Source organism: Chroicocephalus ridibundus, chromosome 11 (genome assembly GCF_963924245.1).
Source record: "Chroicocephalus ridibundus chromosome 11, bChrRid1.1, whole genome shotgun sequence".
Lineage (NCBI taxonomy): Eukaryota > Metazoa > Chordata > Aves > Charadriiformes > Laridae > Chroicocephalus > Chroicocephalus ridibundus.
Genome location: NC_086294.1, coordinates 19,684,104 through 19,699,163, shown reverse-complemented (window position 1 = coordinate 19,699,163; position 15,060 = coordinate 19,684,104). Strand labels below are relative to the sequence as shown.

The 15,060-nt window shown below is 54.5% G+C and overlaps 1 protein-coding gene across 2 annotated transcripts in view; it reads right to left on the bottom strand.

The window, feature by feature from the left end:
• The window catches only part of LARP1 (La ribonucleoprotein 1, translational regulator), a 48,219-nt gene that overhangs the window by 13,257 nt on the left and 19,902 nt on the right, over positions 1 to 15,060 (bottom strand). The window contains exons 1-7 of one of the 2 annotated variants that reach the window (XM_063349583.1): positions 12,503 to 12,523; positions 4,527 to 4,588; positions 2,825 to 2,890; positions 1,878 to 2,049; positions 1,225 to 1,356; positions 895 to 1,038; positions 33 to 195 (exon numbers count right to left, since the gene is read on the bottom strand). In XM_063349583.1, the coding sequence (XP_063205653.1) occupies positions 33 to 195; positions 895 to 1,038; positions 1,225 to 1,356; positions 1,878 to 2,001 (563 nt within the window). In that variant the 5' untranslated portion in view covers positions 2,002 to 2,049; positions 2,825 to 2,890; positions 4,527 to 4,588; positions 12,503 to 12,523. Of the gene's footprint in view, positions 1 to 32; positions 196 to 894; positions 1,039 to 1,224; positions 1,357 to 1,877; positions 2,050 to 2,824; positions 2,891 to 4,526; positions 4,589 to 12,502; positions 12,524 to 15,060 lie in introns of those variants that run through there. The other variant, XM_063349582.1, reaches the window with a different exon arrangement.

The following is a 15,060-nucleotide window of genomic DNA, read 5'->3' as shown; positions in this document are numbered from 1 at the left end:
CAATCAACGCTCAGAGAAGAGGTGGTGCTTACATCTGCCGCTTGATGTAGTCCTTGAGCAGTTCCTGGTCCACGCTGTAGAGCTCGGCGCTGCTGATGTTGTCAAAGTAGTAAGTGATGTTGCTAGCATACTTCTGGGTGCGGGAGCCATCCGAGCCCTCAAATTTTCGGTACCCATACTGGTAGTCGAAGTGCCCTGTGGAACAACCAGTAAGGGTCAGCACAGAGTCTCTTGGATCTGCTAGACAGGCTGCGCTGCCAGATGGGTCCAGACTCCTGCACAAATAGCTGCCTCCACACTATTCCTGGGGCCCCATGGCAGCCCACAGTGGGGTATCACTGACCCATATCCCGTGTCCTCCTGCTCTCAGCCTCTGCCACAGAAGGAATTCCACTGAAACCTCACACCAAGCCAAAGAGGCCTGGAGCCCTCTTACCCAGGAGCAACTAGGCAGCCCAGGTGACACAAGAAGGCCCTACAATGAAGCTGTGCACAGACACTGCCCTGCCAAATGCCAGTGCAGATGTTCTTCTCCATCCAAGCCAAGACTTCTGCTTGGCTCCCAACATGACATAAAGCCTACGCAGAGTATCAGCATGCTTCCACTCCTCACACAGGGGTACTGCAAGGGGCGAAAAACAGGTGGAAGAGCTTAGCCTGAGTAGCTGAAAGACATTTGCCTTTATTAAAATACTAGTATGATTTGCTTTTATTAAAAGCAGCTCAACTTATCAGCTGGGATGACCTGCCACAGTATTTCCCTGTATCCCTACAGCACTCTGCCTTCCCCAGCCCGCTTCGGACCCAGCTCTCACACACAGCCCAAGCCCTGCACACTTTGGCACATGCCCTGTTCTCTCCCTGCTGTCACAAGACCACATATACAGTGATTACCTCCTCTGCCACGGCCCCGGCCCCTGCCGCGGCCCCGACCTCGGCCCCGAAAGGCTCCTCGCACAGCTCCTCCCTCGCTCTTCACGCTGGAGGTTTCATCATGGTCCTGCCAGCTGCGTTCATGCTTGTTGTCCGGGTGCCAGCCTGCAGCAGATGGGGAAAGAAAAGCAGGAGGAGTGTTACAGGATGAAAGCACCTCCCTGGAGCAAGCCCGCTGCACCCGGAGCCATTTGAACACAGGAAGAGCGCCCACCATCCCATGCTGTGCCTGGGCATCAGCGCCTGCTCTGCCCCGCAGCCAGGGCGTGGGTCCCCAGCCCGAGCCCCCACCTTTCAGCTCGCTGCGGTTGTTGGAGGGGTGTCTGTGCTGCTCATTTTGCCGGTTGTTCCGAGAGGCCGTTTTGTCCCTAGGCACCTCTGACTTCATGTCTATCTGCAAAGGGACCCACTTGTGTTTGTTGCCTGCAAAAGGACAGGGTTTGGGTGTGACACAGGTTCAGAGAGCATCTGCTTCCTCCCCCGCAGCCCCTTCTTGCCACGCAGTCCCCACACATGGAGGAGAGAAAGCAGGCAGGCCTTCCAGATCGACTCAGTCCTCAAACATCCCTCCAGGCCTCGGTGGATGCAGAAAGCCTCCAACCAGGACTCTCAGGGATAGAGGAACATGACACAACTCCCCTGTTGCGTCACGGCACTTGTCCTTCCTCTGCCCCTTTCTGCCTGCTGAGGCTCAAGACAGACCGAGCCCACATGTCAGCCATGGCTGATGCAGCCCAGTCAGGGGCTTTTCTGTGCCACCTCAGAGCACAGGGGGCAGACTACTGCCACTGAAGCCTGCAAACACCTTTTCACCGCAGCTGCCCCTGCATTGGGACCGCACCCCACAGTAAGAGCCCAGGGAAAGAGTGGAGACTTCCACCGCGGGTCGCAGAGGGGGAGACAGACCGAGCCTGGGGTACTGTCCCTACCAGGTCCTGCCTTACCTTTCTTCTTCTGGGCTGACTTCTGGTTGTCATCGTCGCCATTCTTCTCCTCCCCAGACTCATCTGATTTGGTTTTCAGGCTCTCCTTGCCATCGCTCCCATCCCCTTTCTCCTGCTCTTTCATGTCTTTCTTGACAGGCAGTTTCCGAAGGGATGGTGCTTTGTGCGGCTGCTGGAGACACACCAGTGCAGGAAAGATGTGAGAGGTGGGAGAAATGAAGAGCTGGAAGCAGACCCCAGCTATCCCAGGAACAGGAGGACCTTGCCCTAGGCTGGGAGCATCCCTGCTCTGTGCCTCCCACACATGTCCTGTTCCTGGGAAAGGGCTTATGTCTGAGCAGGGCAAGCGGCTCTACAGATGCTGGGATGTACTCTAACTGAGACAAAAGCCTCAAGCACAAGAGTTACCAAGATGGACTGCCAAGGAGGCCTGCTGCTCCTAGATGGGGGTGTCCTACAAGGGACCGGACTACCCCAATGGCAAAAGGGTAAGCGACCCTCATGCCCTGACAGACAGCCAGGAGCTGGCAAAGCAGCATCCAAAAATAGAAAAGTTTCAACAACACCCACGTCCATAGCAGGAGAGGAAGGCCATGGCCCTCGGGCACATCAGCCCCTTCTTACACGTGTTTTCAGTTTCTCCCGTGGAAGTCTTGGCTTTTGCCCAGGCCCCTTCTGAGCAGCCCTGAGGGGAGTGGGTCTGGGAGCTGCTCTACCTGCTTCACCCAGCCCAGGGGTTCAGACCGGGCTCCAGGCTCCCAGAATAGCACCGAGGGAGGGAGCCCAACACACAGGGCAGCCCTAAAAGGAAATCCCCTGCACACTATTCCTGGCTGCCTCTGTGCTGACACTCAGCACCCCAAATGGCCTGGCTCAGCCAGTCTTTTCAAAGGGACAGGGAAGTCTGCAAGAGCCTTATCCTGCTCAGAGTGATTTTGTGTTCTCACCTGCACGCTCTTGTGGGCTATTTCTCCAGGTGTCGGCCAATTTGTGGCATCACCAAAGTCACCAACCTTGTATCCAAAGAGAAAGGTCTCATTAGTGCACAAGCAGCAGATGCTGTTCCCTGCATCAGTACCCAGAAGCCCTTCCAGCCACGATGTCACAGCCACCACCCTCCGGTGTCCTGCAGATGGCTGTCCCCAGGAGGTTTGTGTGTGACATCCAACCTGCATATACACAGCCCCTCTCCCCACCCACGCAGGGCCCCGAGATTAATCCCAAATAACTACAGACAAGTTTATGTCTATCAGGGATTGTAACGAGGCTGCCACCAGCCCTGTAAGATACCAGCCTCCCAGCTCCCACCAAACATTTTGCCCCAGCAGTAGCATTTGGCACTAAGTTGCCCAGGGCAACTCACTCATCATAGGCACCATCCCTTGGACAGGGAAAGCACACAGCCTTCAGCATCCTAAATGCATCTGAAGCAACCACATCCCATTAAAGAAGCTGCCTCCACCTAGTGGCAGGTTACAGCCAGGCATAGCTTCACTTCAGTGCCCAACTGCAACCAAGTGCTGGCAACAACAAACCAAAGGGATCACGTAGTAGTAGAATTGGTGGAAAAATTCAAGCAGGTATCTGATGGTGATGGGAGCTCCCTCATCCCCAACACCCCACAGCCACATGGGGGACCACCAGTCACTTCTCTGCTGAGTAAGTGCCCTGGCCACTACCATCATTTCTACCTCTTCCAGGTTTCAGAGAGGACCTGCCAGACAGAGAGAAAAGGACCCAAACAGCTGTCCAGGTACACAATGAATCATGTCTGGGGACTGAATTTATCTGGGCATAAGAAACTCCTTGCCCTTATAGGGTTTTTATTTCTAAAGTAATCTGTAGTCACGGAATCCCTCAGGAGATCACATCTCTACATCCAGGTGCCAATGCTCCTCTCCCCAGGAGGCAGGTTTCCTGGGAAAGCCACTTGCAGTGCAGGGCCATGCCTGTTTCACAAGACCGGAGCACCTTCCATCCCCAGGGCCCTCCTCTCCCTGAGATGGAACAGATAAGGAAAGTCACATCAAGTTTCAGATGTGCATTCACTGGCTGCTGGGAGCCAACAGCAACAGCCTATGTCCCTCACTGTGCCCCAGCTGCATGCAACATCCTCAGAAGCAACTGTCCCTCCATCACACTTCGATCCCCTGGAACAGATTGCCCTGGTTCCTCCAAAGAAGTTGCTTTGTTTGAAATCAATTACCCTGACTCTCTGTGTGCCAGTAAAGAACAGATTGCACAGAGAAGAAAGACCCGTGGACACACTGCTCTCACACCACTGCCCTCGTGCACTGCAAAGCAGGCAGCCCACAAGGGACTTGGGGTGTCCTTGGGATAGGGGGAGAAGCTTTCCACATCCAGGACTACGCTACAAGGGCTCCCCTATGAGAGGGAAGGTGAGAAGGTCTCCCTGTCATAGCTGGGCAGAAAACCAGTCCAGGCAGCATGCAAGACCACTAAAACATTGAAGAGGAGCTGGAGAATCAGGGTGTTCTTCTCCGTGCTCTTGGAAGCTGCCAGGCCAGCACGTCAAACACTCCACAACCAGGCTTGCGAAGGAAACCGTCTGCTCACCAGACCCTCAAGACGCTCATGCAGCACTGACAACTGCACCAGAAGCTGAAGGCCATCGAGGCACAGCCTTACCTTGCTTCCTTTCCGCTGTCTTGGGTTGGCAGCCCTCACCACTTTTGCAGGAGTTGTATGTTCTGCAAGAAGAGGAGAACAAAACTGTTAAAACACAGCTGAGGGTTGTGGAAATGTCAGCTCTGGAGGGAAGCAAGCCAGCTCCCCCTTCAGCAAGGGAGGGCTAAGAGGAAAAGGTGAACAGAAAACAGAACCAGCTTCTACCCTGGGTCTCAGAAGGGCCCCATCAAGATCAGAAAACTCCCGATCAATCCAGGTGGCCAAGAAATGGACCTTTGACCCCAACCGGCCACAGGAAGACACTCCCTCACTCAGCTCAGCCCTCCCCACTTGGCCTTGCCAGCCGGGGAGGAGGGGTGGCGAGGAGTTCAGCTCGCTCTGCAAAGCGCCACGCAGAACTTGATCTACTGTTATGCACAGCAAAACAAACATGCCCTTGAACAGGCAAGGCCCATCACCGTGCCAATGTAGCTGGCCCTCCCCAGGAAGCAGGAGGGATGCACAAGTCTGCAGCACACCGGCACTGCTCACCTCGTGCTTTGATCTCCAGTGCATCCCAGCACAGGGCGGCAAGTTCATGAGAGGGAACATACAGAGAGAAAGAGCCAGATCTGGGAAGTGCATAAATCCTGCTACAGCCAGAAGTATTTAGGCACTTGAGTGCCTCTGGGGCGTTTTAATGTATCAGAGTGCAACTGTTAGGGTTCACGCCACCATGGACCTCACCACAAGACCTGCAGCAAGTCAAGACCTCAGCCCCACCATGACTGTCTTGGCTCCTGCTCACATGGCACCTCCTTACAAGCAGAAAAAGAAATTCAACTTATTTTCTCCCTCACAGGTTTGGCTGCAAGGTCTCCAAACCAGGAGCAAGCTCACGCAGGCCATCCACGGAGTCCAACAGAGCAGCACACCACCGTTAAACACAAACCAGCCCCATGAGGACCATGTACAAGTGTCTCCTCCATGACAGTGGTGCTCTACATGGAGAGGAGAGACCACTGATCCCTGCCTCGAGGGGCAGCCCACGCCAGGTGCCATGCACCCAGCAGGAGCGAGCGTTTCTGCTGACTCTGCTGGCTTTGTTTAAAAGAAAAGCACCCCAGACTGGGGAAGGGGGCAAGGGTGGGAGGGAGGTGAAGAGAAGAGCCCCAAGGAATAGCAGAGGCTATGTAGGGACGCCCCGGGAAACACCCTGAACAGCCTACCCAGCTCTGCTCAAAGCTGTCTTTGATCTCCTGCGTAAGGTAGGACAACTTTGCCTAGATGATCAAAACCGGTCCCCTTCAGAGCCTCAAAACCTGTGATTCATCCTGCCAGCCCAGCCTTGCTCAGAGCTGGAGGCTTTGAAGTGTCAATAAGGCAGAGTCAGACATGGCAGGACCAAGCCACGTGCACTCCCCTTCCCCGGTTCCCTTCCCTAAGGCTCCTGCATGGGGATTTCACCCCCAGGAGAGCCCAAGCTCTCAGCTCGGTCCCCAAATCCTTCCCTTTCCCGCCAGGCCCATCCCAGCCCACCTGCACTGCCTCCGCCCATGAGCAGCGGCAGTCCCATGTGTCCCTCATTTATTCCACGTGCATCTCATTGAGAATCCCAATTCCGGGGCACAAAGCCTGCCACAAGGCTTTTAAACTTTTCTGCTAGCGTAGGAAGAGCAAGCACTTTCAAAACAGCCCCTAAAATCCTCCACTCAACACCCACATATGTCACCAACTAAATATAGCTTCAAAAGGCACCAAGTGCTACAGCACAAACCCGCAGCCAGCCCGGTTTTCCACAGGCATGGAACACCCCTGCCTGCTCCAGCAGCACTGACGTGCCTGGCACCACGGGGAAAAAAAAACCTGAACTTGCTTTGCAGCCTGATTAGGCACCAATATCAGTCTGGGGGAGCAGGGCTCCCTCTTGCACTGCCAGCATCTTACCCGGCCGCCCGCTCACACCGCACTGCAGCCCCAGGGTTCATGGCAATGGCATCCAGCCCTTTTCTCCAGCTGCTTCAGCTCAGGAGCCTCACGGCCATAGATCTTGTTCTGCTTTTCTGGGGACCAGTTAAAGAGAGGCCCCCTCACAACCTCTAGTGAAAGAGGACGCAGGGGCGAAGGCTGCAGGGGTGGGTGCCACAGACTCCATCATCTTTGCGGGGGAGGGAGGAGATTGATTGAAACAAGTTGTGCTGGTTTCCTTATCTGCAAGATAGGAACAGGGATCCCTTATCTAGCTGAGGTGCTGAGAAGACTAATTAGCATTTGCAGAGCCTTGCGGAAGACAAAACACAAAGCAAAGCTGCAGCCTGGCAGTGAGACTGCTCCAGGCAGCGCAGCCAGGCCAGTGCAGCCGCAGGGGCAGCAGGCGGCTCTCGCCAGCGTGGATGGAGCTGAGATCTGCAAGTCATGGTGGAGACTGCTCAGACCAAGGCAGGAGACCGAAGGGGTGTGACTGTGCTAGAGGACAGACAGACACACACACACACCACCTGCAGAGCCAAGAGCCATGGCAATCAGAAGCCGTGCATGCCAGGCAATCAGCTGCTCCAGGGCACGCCAGCCTCACCAAGGGCCCCAGAGCTCCAGCCCATCACCGATTCCGTAGTCAAGCTCCTGGACATCAAACCCGAAACTGCTTATGTTCCCTTGCAAGCACCCTAGCAAACTCTAGTTTAAAAAAAAAACAAGCCCAACCCGCCCAAAACACAGTTAGGCTAATCCAGGTGGGTCAGGCTGCAGAAGAAAACCTTCCTACAAGGACAGCAATGCATCTTCTGGTGGACAGCTGAAAAGATCCCCTTGTCAAACCCCACTGCCCTTCATCACTGCACCAACTTGGGAAATAGGGAGCAAGTGAGTGCTGCTTATGCCCACAGGAGCTCAGGGCAAGCAGCGCTAGTGAGGGATACTAGATACTGCCCTGGCTGATGGCTGAGCCCTTAAAAGCTGCTGACAGATGTCTCAGACCTCCTGGCATTTCAGACATCCTTTTTGCATTTATTTGGTGGCAGCAAGTAATTTTCAGTTGCACTAGCACCACCTGAACCTCCCCCCAAAAGACAGGGCCCCTCCACATGAGGGGACAGACAAAACAGCTGCAGTGGGAGCTGGGGCTTTAGCAGTTGAGACTGGCGAGGGGACGGCGGGCAGGGGAGGAAGGAGAGGCTTTGCCTGCAGCCACACAGAAGATGCTGGCACAGCCAGGAACAGAAAAGAAGGTCTCGAGTTTTGATCTTCTGCCTGCAGCCAGAACCAGATCATCTGCCCTTGGGGTTGCCCAGCCAAGGGGAGGTTATGTCTTAACAAAGGAGGGAACAAGGCACAGGTAGGAGCACTGCAGTCCTGATGCCACTATTGCAAACCCATCCTGTGGCCACGGCACAGCCAAAGCATTCGCTGGCTTTTGCCACTTGCTCCCTGACGCAGCCGGTGAGTGCCAAGAAGGACAAGGCTGTGCAGACACCTTGTGCTTTCCTTCCAGCCTGCGGCTGGCTGTCACACAGCAGCCCTTGAGGTGGGAAGCTGAGAAGGGCGTCGAGGTGAGCAAACACCTCATACCTGGAAGGAGAAGAGCCACTGCGCAAGGACCTGGCAGCCACAGCAAGAGCAGCTCCACAGCTACGTGTGCCACCCCGAGAGGGACAAGTGCTGTAGGACTGCTGTGCTCAGCCTAGGGGACACATTTACTACCTTATCTGGGCAAATCAAACCCAACACCCGATGGCCTGGTTCCCTGCCCTTTTTTACATCCAGTGCAGCCTGTACTGGATTTTTAGATAAGTCAAAAGAAGAGGTGAAATAAATGTGGAGAGTTGGGTAAAGACTTGGTGTTATACAGAAATACCCGCACCTCTAGCAAGAATGCAGCAGTGCCTGCTGCTGGTACACCACTCGTGCCATGTGGACAAGGGCTCAGAGCACCCCAGCATCAGCTGAGACAGCCTCAGAGGGCAGCCCAGGCTCCCAGCACGAATGCAGAGTCCTCGGCTCCAGCATGTGCTCTGTCCCTGACACAGCACACCCCTCCTTCCCTGCCAGCCGAGTCAACAGAAAGGAGCCGGCCTGCCCCCGAGCCGCTCCAGCCCACAGCCTGGCACCCATGAGGAACTGCTGATGAACGAGGTTTTGAAGCCAAGAGCCCGGACTTTGTGCTGGAGAGGCTGGGGCAGGGGCATATGCTCCATGTCGCAGGTCCTGCTGGGGCTGGAAGAGCCAAACTGGTATCCCCAGTTTCCCTGGAGCCCTGGCAGGAGCCCAAGGGCACCACGCAGGACAGCCAGCCATTCACGCACGCAGTGGTCCAACGGGATCCACTTCACCACTAGACAGTCTCCAAACGATCCTCCCTTCTCCCAAGACTCCATGGGATGACACTGGTGCACATGAGGGCCACAGCCCACACCTAGTGCTAGGGGACAGCCGTGCCAGCAATGCTTCTTCAAAATCTTCAGGTGAGGAAGAGCAAGTGCAGCTTGGGCAAGGGTGAGCTGAGCCCTGAGCAGGTTGCAAGTGAGAGAGGGAATAGTGACCCAGCCAAAATGACATGGCAAGGAAAAGGTACTGCATTAACCTCCTGAGAAACCAAAGGACACCCAGGTATGACAACTTCTGAGAAGAGTAAAGATAGAAAGCATTAGACAGCTTACACCTAAGAGGACTAGTACTTGCTCACACACTATTTGTACATACATGCTCGTTGTCCAGACACCAAAAATGTCAGTCCAGAGATCAGCTGTTTCCCCTAGAGGTAGCTAGTTCCTTCAGAGTCTTTATTGGAGGGCAAGAGAATCTCCTGGGGTACGACACACAAGACAGATGTGGTGGGGCTGCACTGACCTGCAGGGCAATTCCCGTAAGAGGACCCCACTGTGGCTGCAAGAATCTGCTTGCTGGTCCCAAAGGAGACCTAGGCAGTCAACCTAGTGGTTGTGTCCCCACCTTGCCAATGTGGGAAACTCAGGGCAAGCTCTCTCCCAGGGTGGCTTGATAACACACAGCAGCTGGGGCACGACACTGATTTGGAAGCTCTCCCATGGCACCCATCACTGCCCATGTACTCAAACTCCACAACTTGGAGTTTGAGCCTGACTGAGCCATCGGAGGACACAGCTGGTAAGCTTTGTGCCCACCAACACCACACCTCCAGAGATGTTTGCAGGATCAGTCCCGCAGGCCAGATGCGACCCAAGCCAACAACAGCCTTCTCCCTCCCACCAGCAGCCTGCCAGCTGCAGACTGTGCTGAAGGTTTTTCTTGTTGAGAGTCCCCCCAAAGTTACAGGCAGAGAAAGCCCTGAGGAACAGGAAAATGCTTTCTGCCCACCACCCATGGGCTGCACCCATTTCTTCATCAGCAAGACGACAGTGGTGGGCAACACATCCTTACTGTAACGGAGCTGGGAAGCACAGGCAGATGGGAATGCTCAGCACAGAGGACCTTGGTCCCCCAGAGAGCGATTTGGTAGCACCCCTGTGGTGCAGAGAGAGCTGCAGATATCCCCAGTGACCAAGCAGCAGCTTCCACCTCTGCCTGCCTCCCAAGGAGCTGCTCCCAGCACTGGCCTCAGCCCTGTGTCAGAGCTAATGCCTGACTGAGATGGGAAACCCCTGCCTCCACAGCTCCATGCACAAGTGAAAAAGCCTGGGATTTAAAGCACTGACCGCATGGCATGCTCACGTTTCGCTGAAGACATGACAAGGTACACAAAACCAGCAAGGGTCAGGGCAAACTGGGCATGCAGACTGCACCTCTTCTAGGTATGCAATGTTTACAGCTCTATCCTCCCACCAAACTAGGGTTGCAGCAAGAGGTGCATGCGTGGATGGGGAATCAAGGGAGCACTGGGATGGAGTTCTCCAACAGTTTTAAATGAGACACTATCACAAGGACATCTTCCAGCACAGAAGAGCCTGTGTCTCCACAACAGGGGCTCCCACCTGCTCCTGGGGACTGTGGAGAACCACAGTTGGCCCCACCACTTACAGCGCACGGTCCTGTGGCTCCCAGCTGGCAGCACAGCACGTGGCCTTGTCTACAAAGGGAAGAGGAATATTTGCAACACCTCTGCAATACCAGAGGTTTCTTACAGGTGCAAGAAAAACTGCTGTTGAATGGGCAAGGCCAGGACCAAGCAGAAGACGAGATCCTTAAGCTGCATGGCTGAGCGGGATTCCGGCTTGTAAAGCATGTGGGAAGCCTGTTCAGCAGGAGCAAGAGACAAGCTGCAGGCACCATGGCTCAAAGCCTTCCAAGCAATTTTCTGCAGCTCCTCAGCAGACAGCTCCACCTTACAAACCCTACTGTAACAGCAAAGGAAGCAGGGAGCTGCCTACACTTCTCTGCAATGTAAGTTCTGCAACTGCTGCAAAGATCACTCGCTAAAAATAACTTCAAAAAGGGCATCTGACAGCTCCGCAGAGAGCATGAGAACACTCCCACCTGGGTGTCCTAGGCGGGCTCCATGAGCTTGGGAGTTTGCCCCAGGAAAGCACAGGGAGAGAGGCCAGGGATACAGGCGGATTCAATATAGTGCGTGGGGCAGTGCCGTCACAGGCTGGCAGTGCGGGCACCCGAGTTACATTCCCAGCTCTGCAAGCCCTCACATCCCTCAGCTGATACTCCTAAGACAGCCCCAGAGCAGGGGGAGGTAAAGCAGCTCAGAACAGTTGCAGAGTCTGTCTCTCTGCTGACAGCACCCTGCGGGCAGCACAACCCCCACAGAGACCTTCAGAGCAAGGAGGGGTACCAAATGTAACAGCCCTGGTCGCAGCGAGCTGACAAACAGTATTGCTTTTTAAATGCATGTAACTGTTACAAGCTCTACACACACATGTTATCTTCAGGGTCGGACTTTTATTTCCAGGGCAGGTAGGGTCTGGACTCACCAAAGATGCATAACCCTCCTCCCTGTAGCCTCCCAGTCCAAGACAAAAACCTTTCAACTTATGGCCAAGCTGCACTCTGGAAGGAGCAGGTTAAGAAACGCCGACAGGCATTTCTAATGTTAACAGCAAGAGTGAAAGCACCACGGATTCTTCCTGGCACAGACGGCTACTATTAAGGGTAGCAAATGAACTCTCTCAAGGGCGAGTGACATCTTTCCACCGCCTTTTCAAGCAACACTCTTCCCCAAAGAGGACTTCTAGGAAACTTTTGACACACGATCCACACTCATGCACCGTACTGATCACTGAGGCTCAAGCAGAACAAGACAGCACAGGAACCCCCCTGGTTTTCTAAGGAAAACCGAGCCCTAAACTAAGGGGTCTCTGCTGGGAAAGCTGGTGGTCCCCAGACCACAGGAAGCATTGCACTGGGATGCAGTGACCAGAAACTGCCAAAACCAGGGAGCTGGGCTGGCTCAGGCTCCCACAGCTGCTGAGCCACCCTGCTCTCCTTCCCTGGGCAGGGAGAAAGGCACCCATCACCCCACCACCCCTGCGGGAAAGGCTCCTCCAGCACCAGTGCCTGACCCGGCTTGTCTGGTGCAGACAGGTCTCGGGCCAGCAGAGCATTTAACCAGCAATTCCTCTGCCATGACAGAAAAGCCTCCGAGGACACCTGCAAACACTCTCCACCCGATTAAACGGTTCAGAGAGAGGGGCTGGAAAATCCAGCTGCAACCCCAGACCAACACCATGTCAGCCTGTCACAGGCAGGCTGGGGCCCCTGAGAAAAGACACAAGTTGATCCAGCTGGTGCTCAGGACACGGAGGCGCAGCAAGGACACCTCGGCACTGGGAGAGGAGGGCACCCGAGGCAAGGCTGTGGGGGGTCAGGGGCACGTCGGCAGGCCAAATCATGGAGGAGCCGGGAGGGTCAGGGTCTCCTCCAAGCCAGCTGGGAGACCAGCTGATAGTTCAGGACTGGTGTGGGGGGAGAGGGAGAGCTGACATGAGCAGGAACTACAGGAGAGCAAGGACAGACACACAAGGCATGGCAGGACTCCTTATAGAACACAGCATAAAAAATAAAGCCAACCCACTCACCTTTGGGGGCAACTGATTTGCAAATTAAAGAGGGGTGTCCACCCTCCAGGAGGGACCGGGAGCAGTTTCCTCCGCTCCTGCTGCACCGCTCTGCCTGTTCTGCCAGGCTCTAATGAAAAGCTAGTTAACAGTTAATTATTACCCATTCAGACACACGATCCCCTACTCTGACCGACTGCCGGCCGGGAGGGATAAGACAGTCACGTGATGCAAAAATCCCGGCCTTATGAAAGCACGGGCAACTATATTTAGTTGGAAAAATGACCTGGCGAGCCCGCCCCTCCCTGGGCCCCCCCTCGGAGGAGCTGACCTGCCACCTCCGGAGATCCCACCTCCGTGGTACCTGGGAGGTCCCTCATCCAGACAGGAGGAGTTACACCGAGACGGGGACGTCCTGTACAGGAGCAAGCCCGGTGTGGATGCCCATGCACGGGCTGTCCCGGGGTGTGGGGGCCAGACCAGTGCACAGCTAAGGCTGGGGGGACCTTCCCTCCCCATCCTCGGTGCTGCGCAGCGGGTCACCTTGTTAGCAGCAAGAGCTGATAAGCACCAAGAGCAACAAACAGGGCCCAGCCCAAGGTCCTGGACCTTATCTTAAAAATGGGGAGGCACACTGGGAATGTGACCAGTGTGACCAGTGTGGGGGTGGCATTCAGCAGCGACGCTCCAGCTGCTGGCCTCTGCGCGCCCAGGGCTGGCAATGGTCAGAGCTGGTGACAGGAGGTGCCTTGCCTGGATCAGCCCACCCCTCTCTGTCTCCCCAGGGCAGCTGGGCAAAGGAGACAGACACAGCCATGCTGAGAACGGAGAGGGAGCAAAGGCAGCCGTGCAGCCATCACACACATGTGCCACCACCATGGACAGAAGGTCCCTGAAAAAAGGTGTGTGGCAACAAAAGCCAAGAGCATCACCCGCTCCCCCTCCCACCGCAGTGGAAGAGCTTCAAAGGGGAGAAAAAAAAAAAAACACAACCTGAGGACCAGACATCATTAATCTCCTGTCATCAGCAGAGGGGTGCTCTCCGCCTGCATCCCGCTGCAGCCGATGAGACAGCACAACCAGCAGTGAGCGAGAAGAGGTCAACGCATTGCTGCCGAGCCTAGGGTATCACACTGATGCGATCCCTTTAATGGCTGTCAGCCTCTTCTGCAGCTGCATCTGGGGACTTGGAAGCTGACAAAACCCTTCCTGGGAAGCATCTGGTACATCTCACTGTAAATATTTAACAACAAAGAGACAGGAACGGAGAGCCAAGCGCCTGCCGCGAGACCCTCCAGCTCCACGCATTCGCACTGTCTAGGAGAGGAGCGCATGGCTTCCACCACCCACGCCAGCAGAGCGGGGCGAGGGGTCATACAAGGCAAAGGTGCAAACTCTGCAAAACATGCCTCTGGAAAACCTATCATCTCAAAGAAGAGGGCCAGAGACTGGGTTTCTAGAAAGGAGACCGTGATGTAATTTAAATAACATCATTCTTAGTTCTTCCCTGCTTTGATGCCTGCACCCAACTTTGGCTACTTCTGCAGAGGGATCTCTGCAGGACCAGTGCAGTAGCCACTTGCAAAGCAACCACTAGACCTTGCCCTCAAAGCCTGCACCAGGTGAGCTGCAAACCTGCCTCCCCATGTGTAACAAGAGGAGATACAGCAGCAGCTCTGCTTGCGAGGCCAAGGAAGACAAAGCCACTACCCATCTCTTGGGGCGGGGGAAAACAATAGCGATTTAGTGGTAGGACCAGGTGCAGCAAACATTCCCAGGAATTTAGGGAGGCCAGACCTAGGTCACGACTAAGCAGGGTATCTCCAGAAATGAGCTGAAGAAATCCTACAGTCTTGTAACCACCTGGGTTAAACGAAGCACAGGTATGGGGGCTTCCCCCCATTGGCAAATCCAGAGCATTAAAATCGTGACGACAAGGCAGCCAAATATCCTTCAATCTTTGACAGCAGGCAGAAAGGCTCCTTTTTTGCTACTTAAGGATTACTGTACCTCAGCTGGGTTGATTTCAGAGCACCCTCTCCAAGCACAAGATACAACATCCTCACTTATGCCCCCCCCCGCCTTAAGCCAGATGCAGTGAAATTCAAGATTTTTCTTAATAACTTAGAAACAATAAAGGCTGCCAACTTCCTTCCTGGGTGCACAATCACGTGGATCCTGCTGCATAAACCACTCTCTCTAATCCAGGTAATTCCAGTGCTACAGGTGGCTGCCTCCCCTGCCTCAATACACAGTATAAAAGATTAAAAACACCCTCAAAGTGAGCCTTCCCACAGGACTCGGGAACACCCAGCTACAAAAGAGTGCAACACTGCACTTTCTCTCCTCATTTCAAGATCTATCTCCCCTCCTTTTCTTTATAAAGGATTAAAAATTGCTTCCTTGCCGTGGGAGCATCACCCACATCTCTTTATGGAAAATTTCACAACATTTAATTCAAAATGGCATTTACAACTCAAGGAAGATCTCTCAGCCACTGCTGACAATTTTCCAAAATGATCAGCTCAGGGTGCAGCAGAAGATTAAAAAAAAAATAAATAATCATCAGGAGCAGCAAG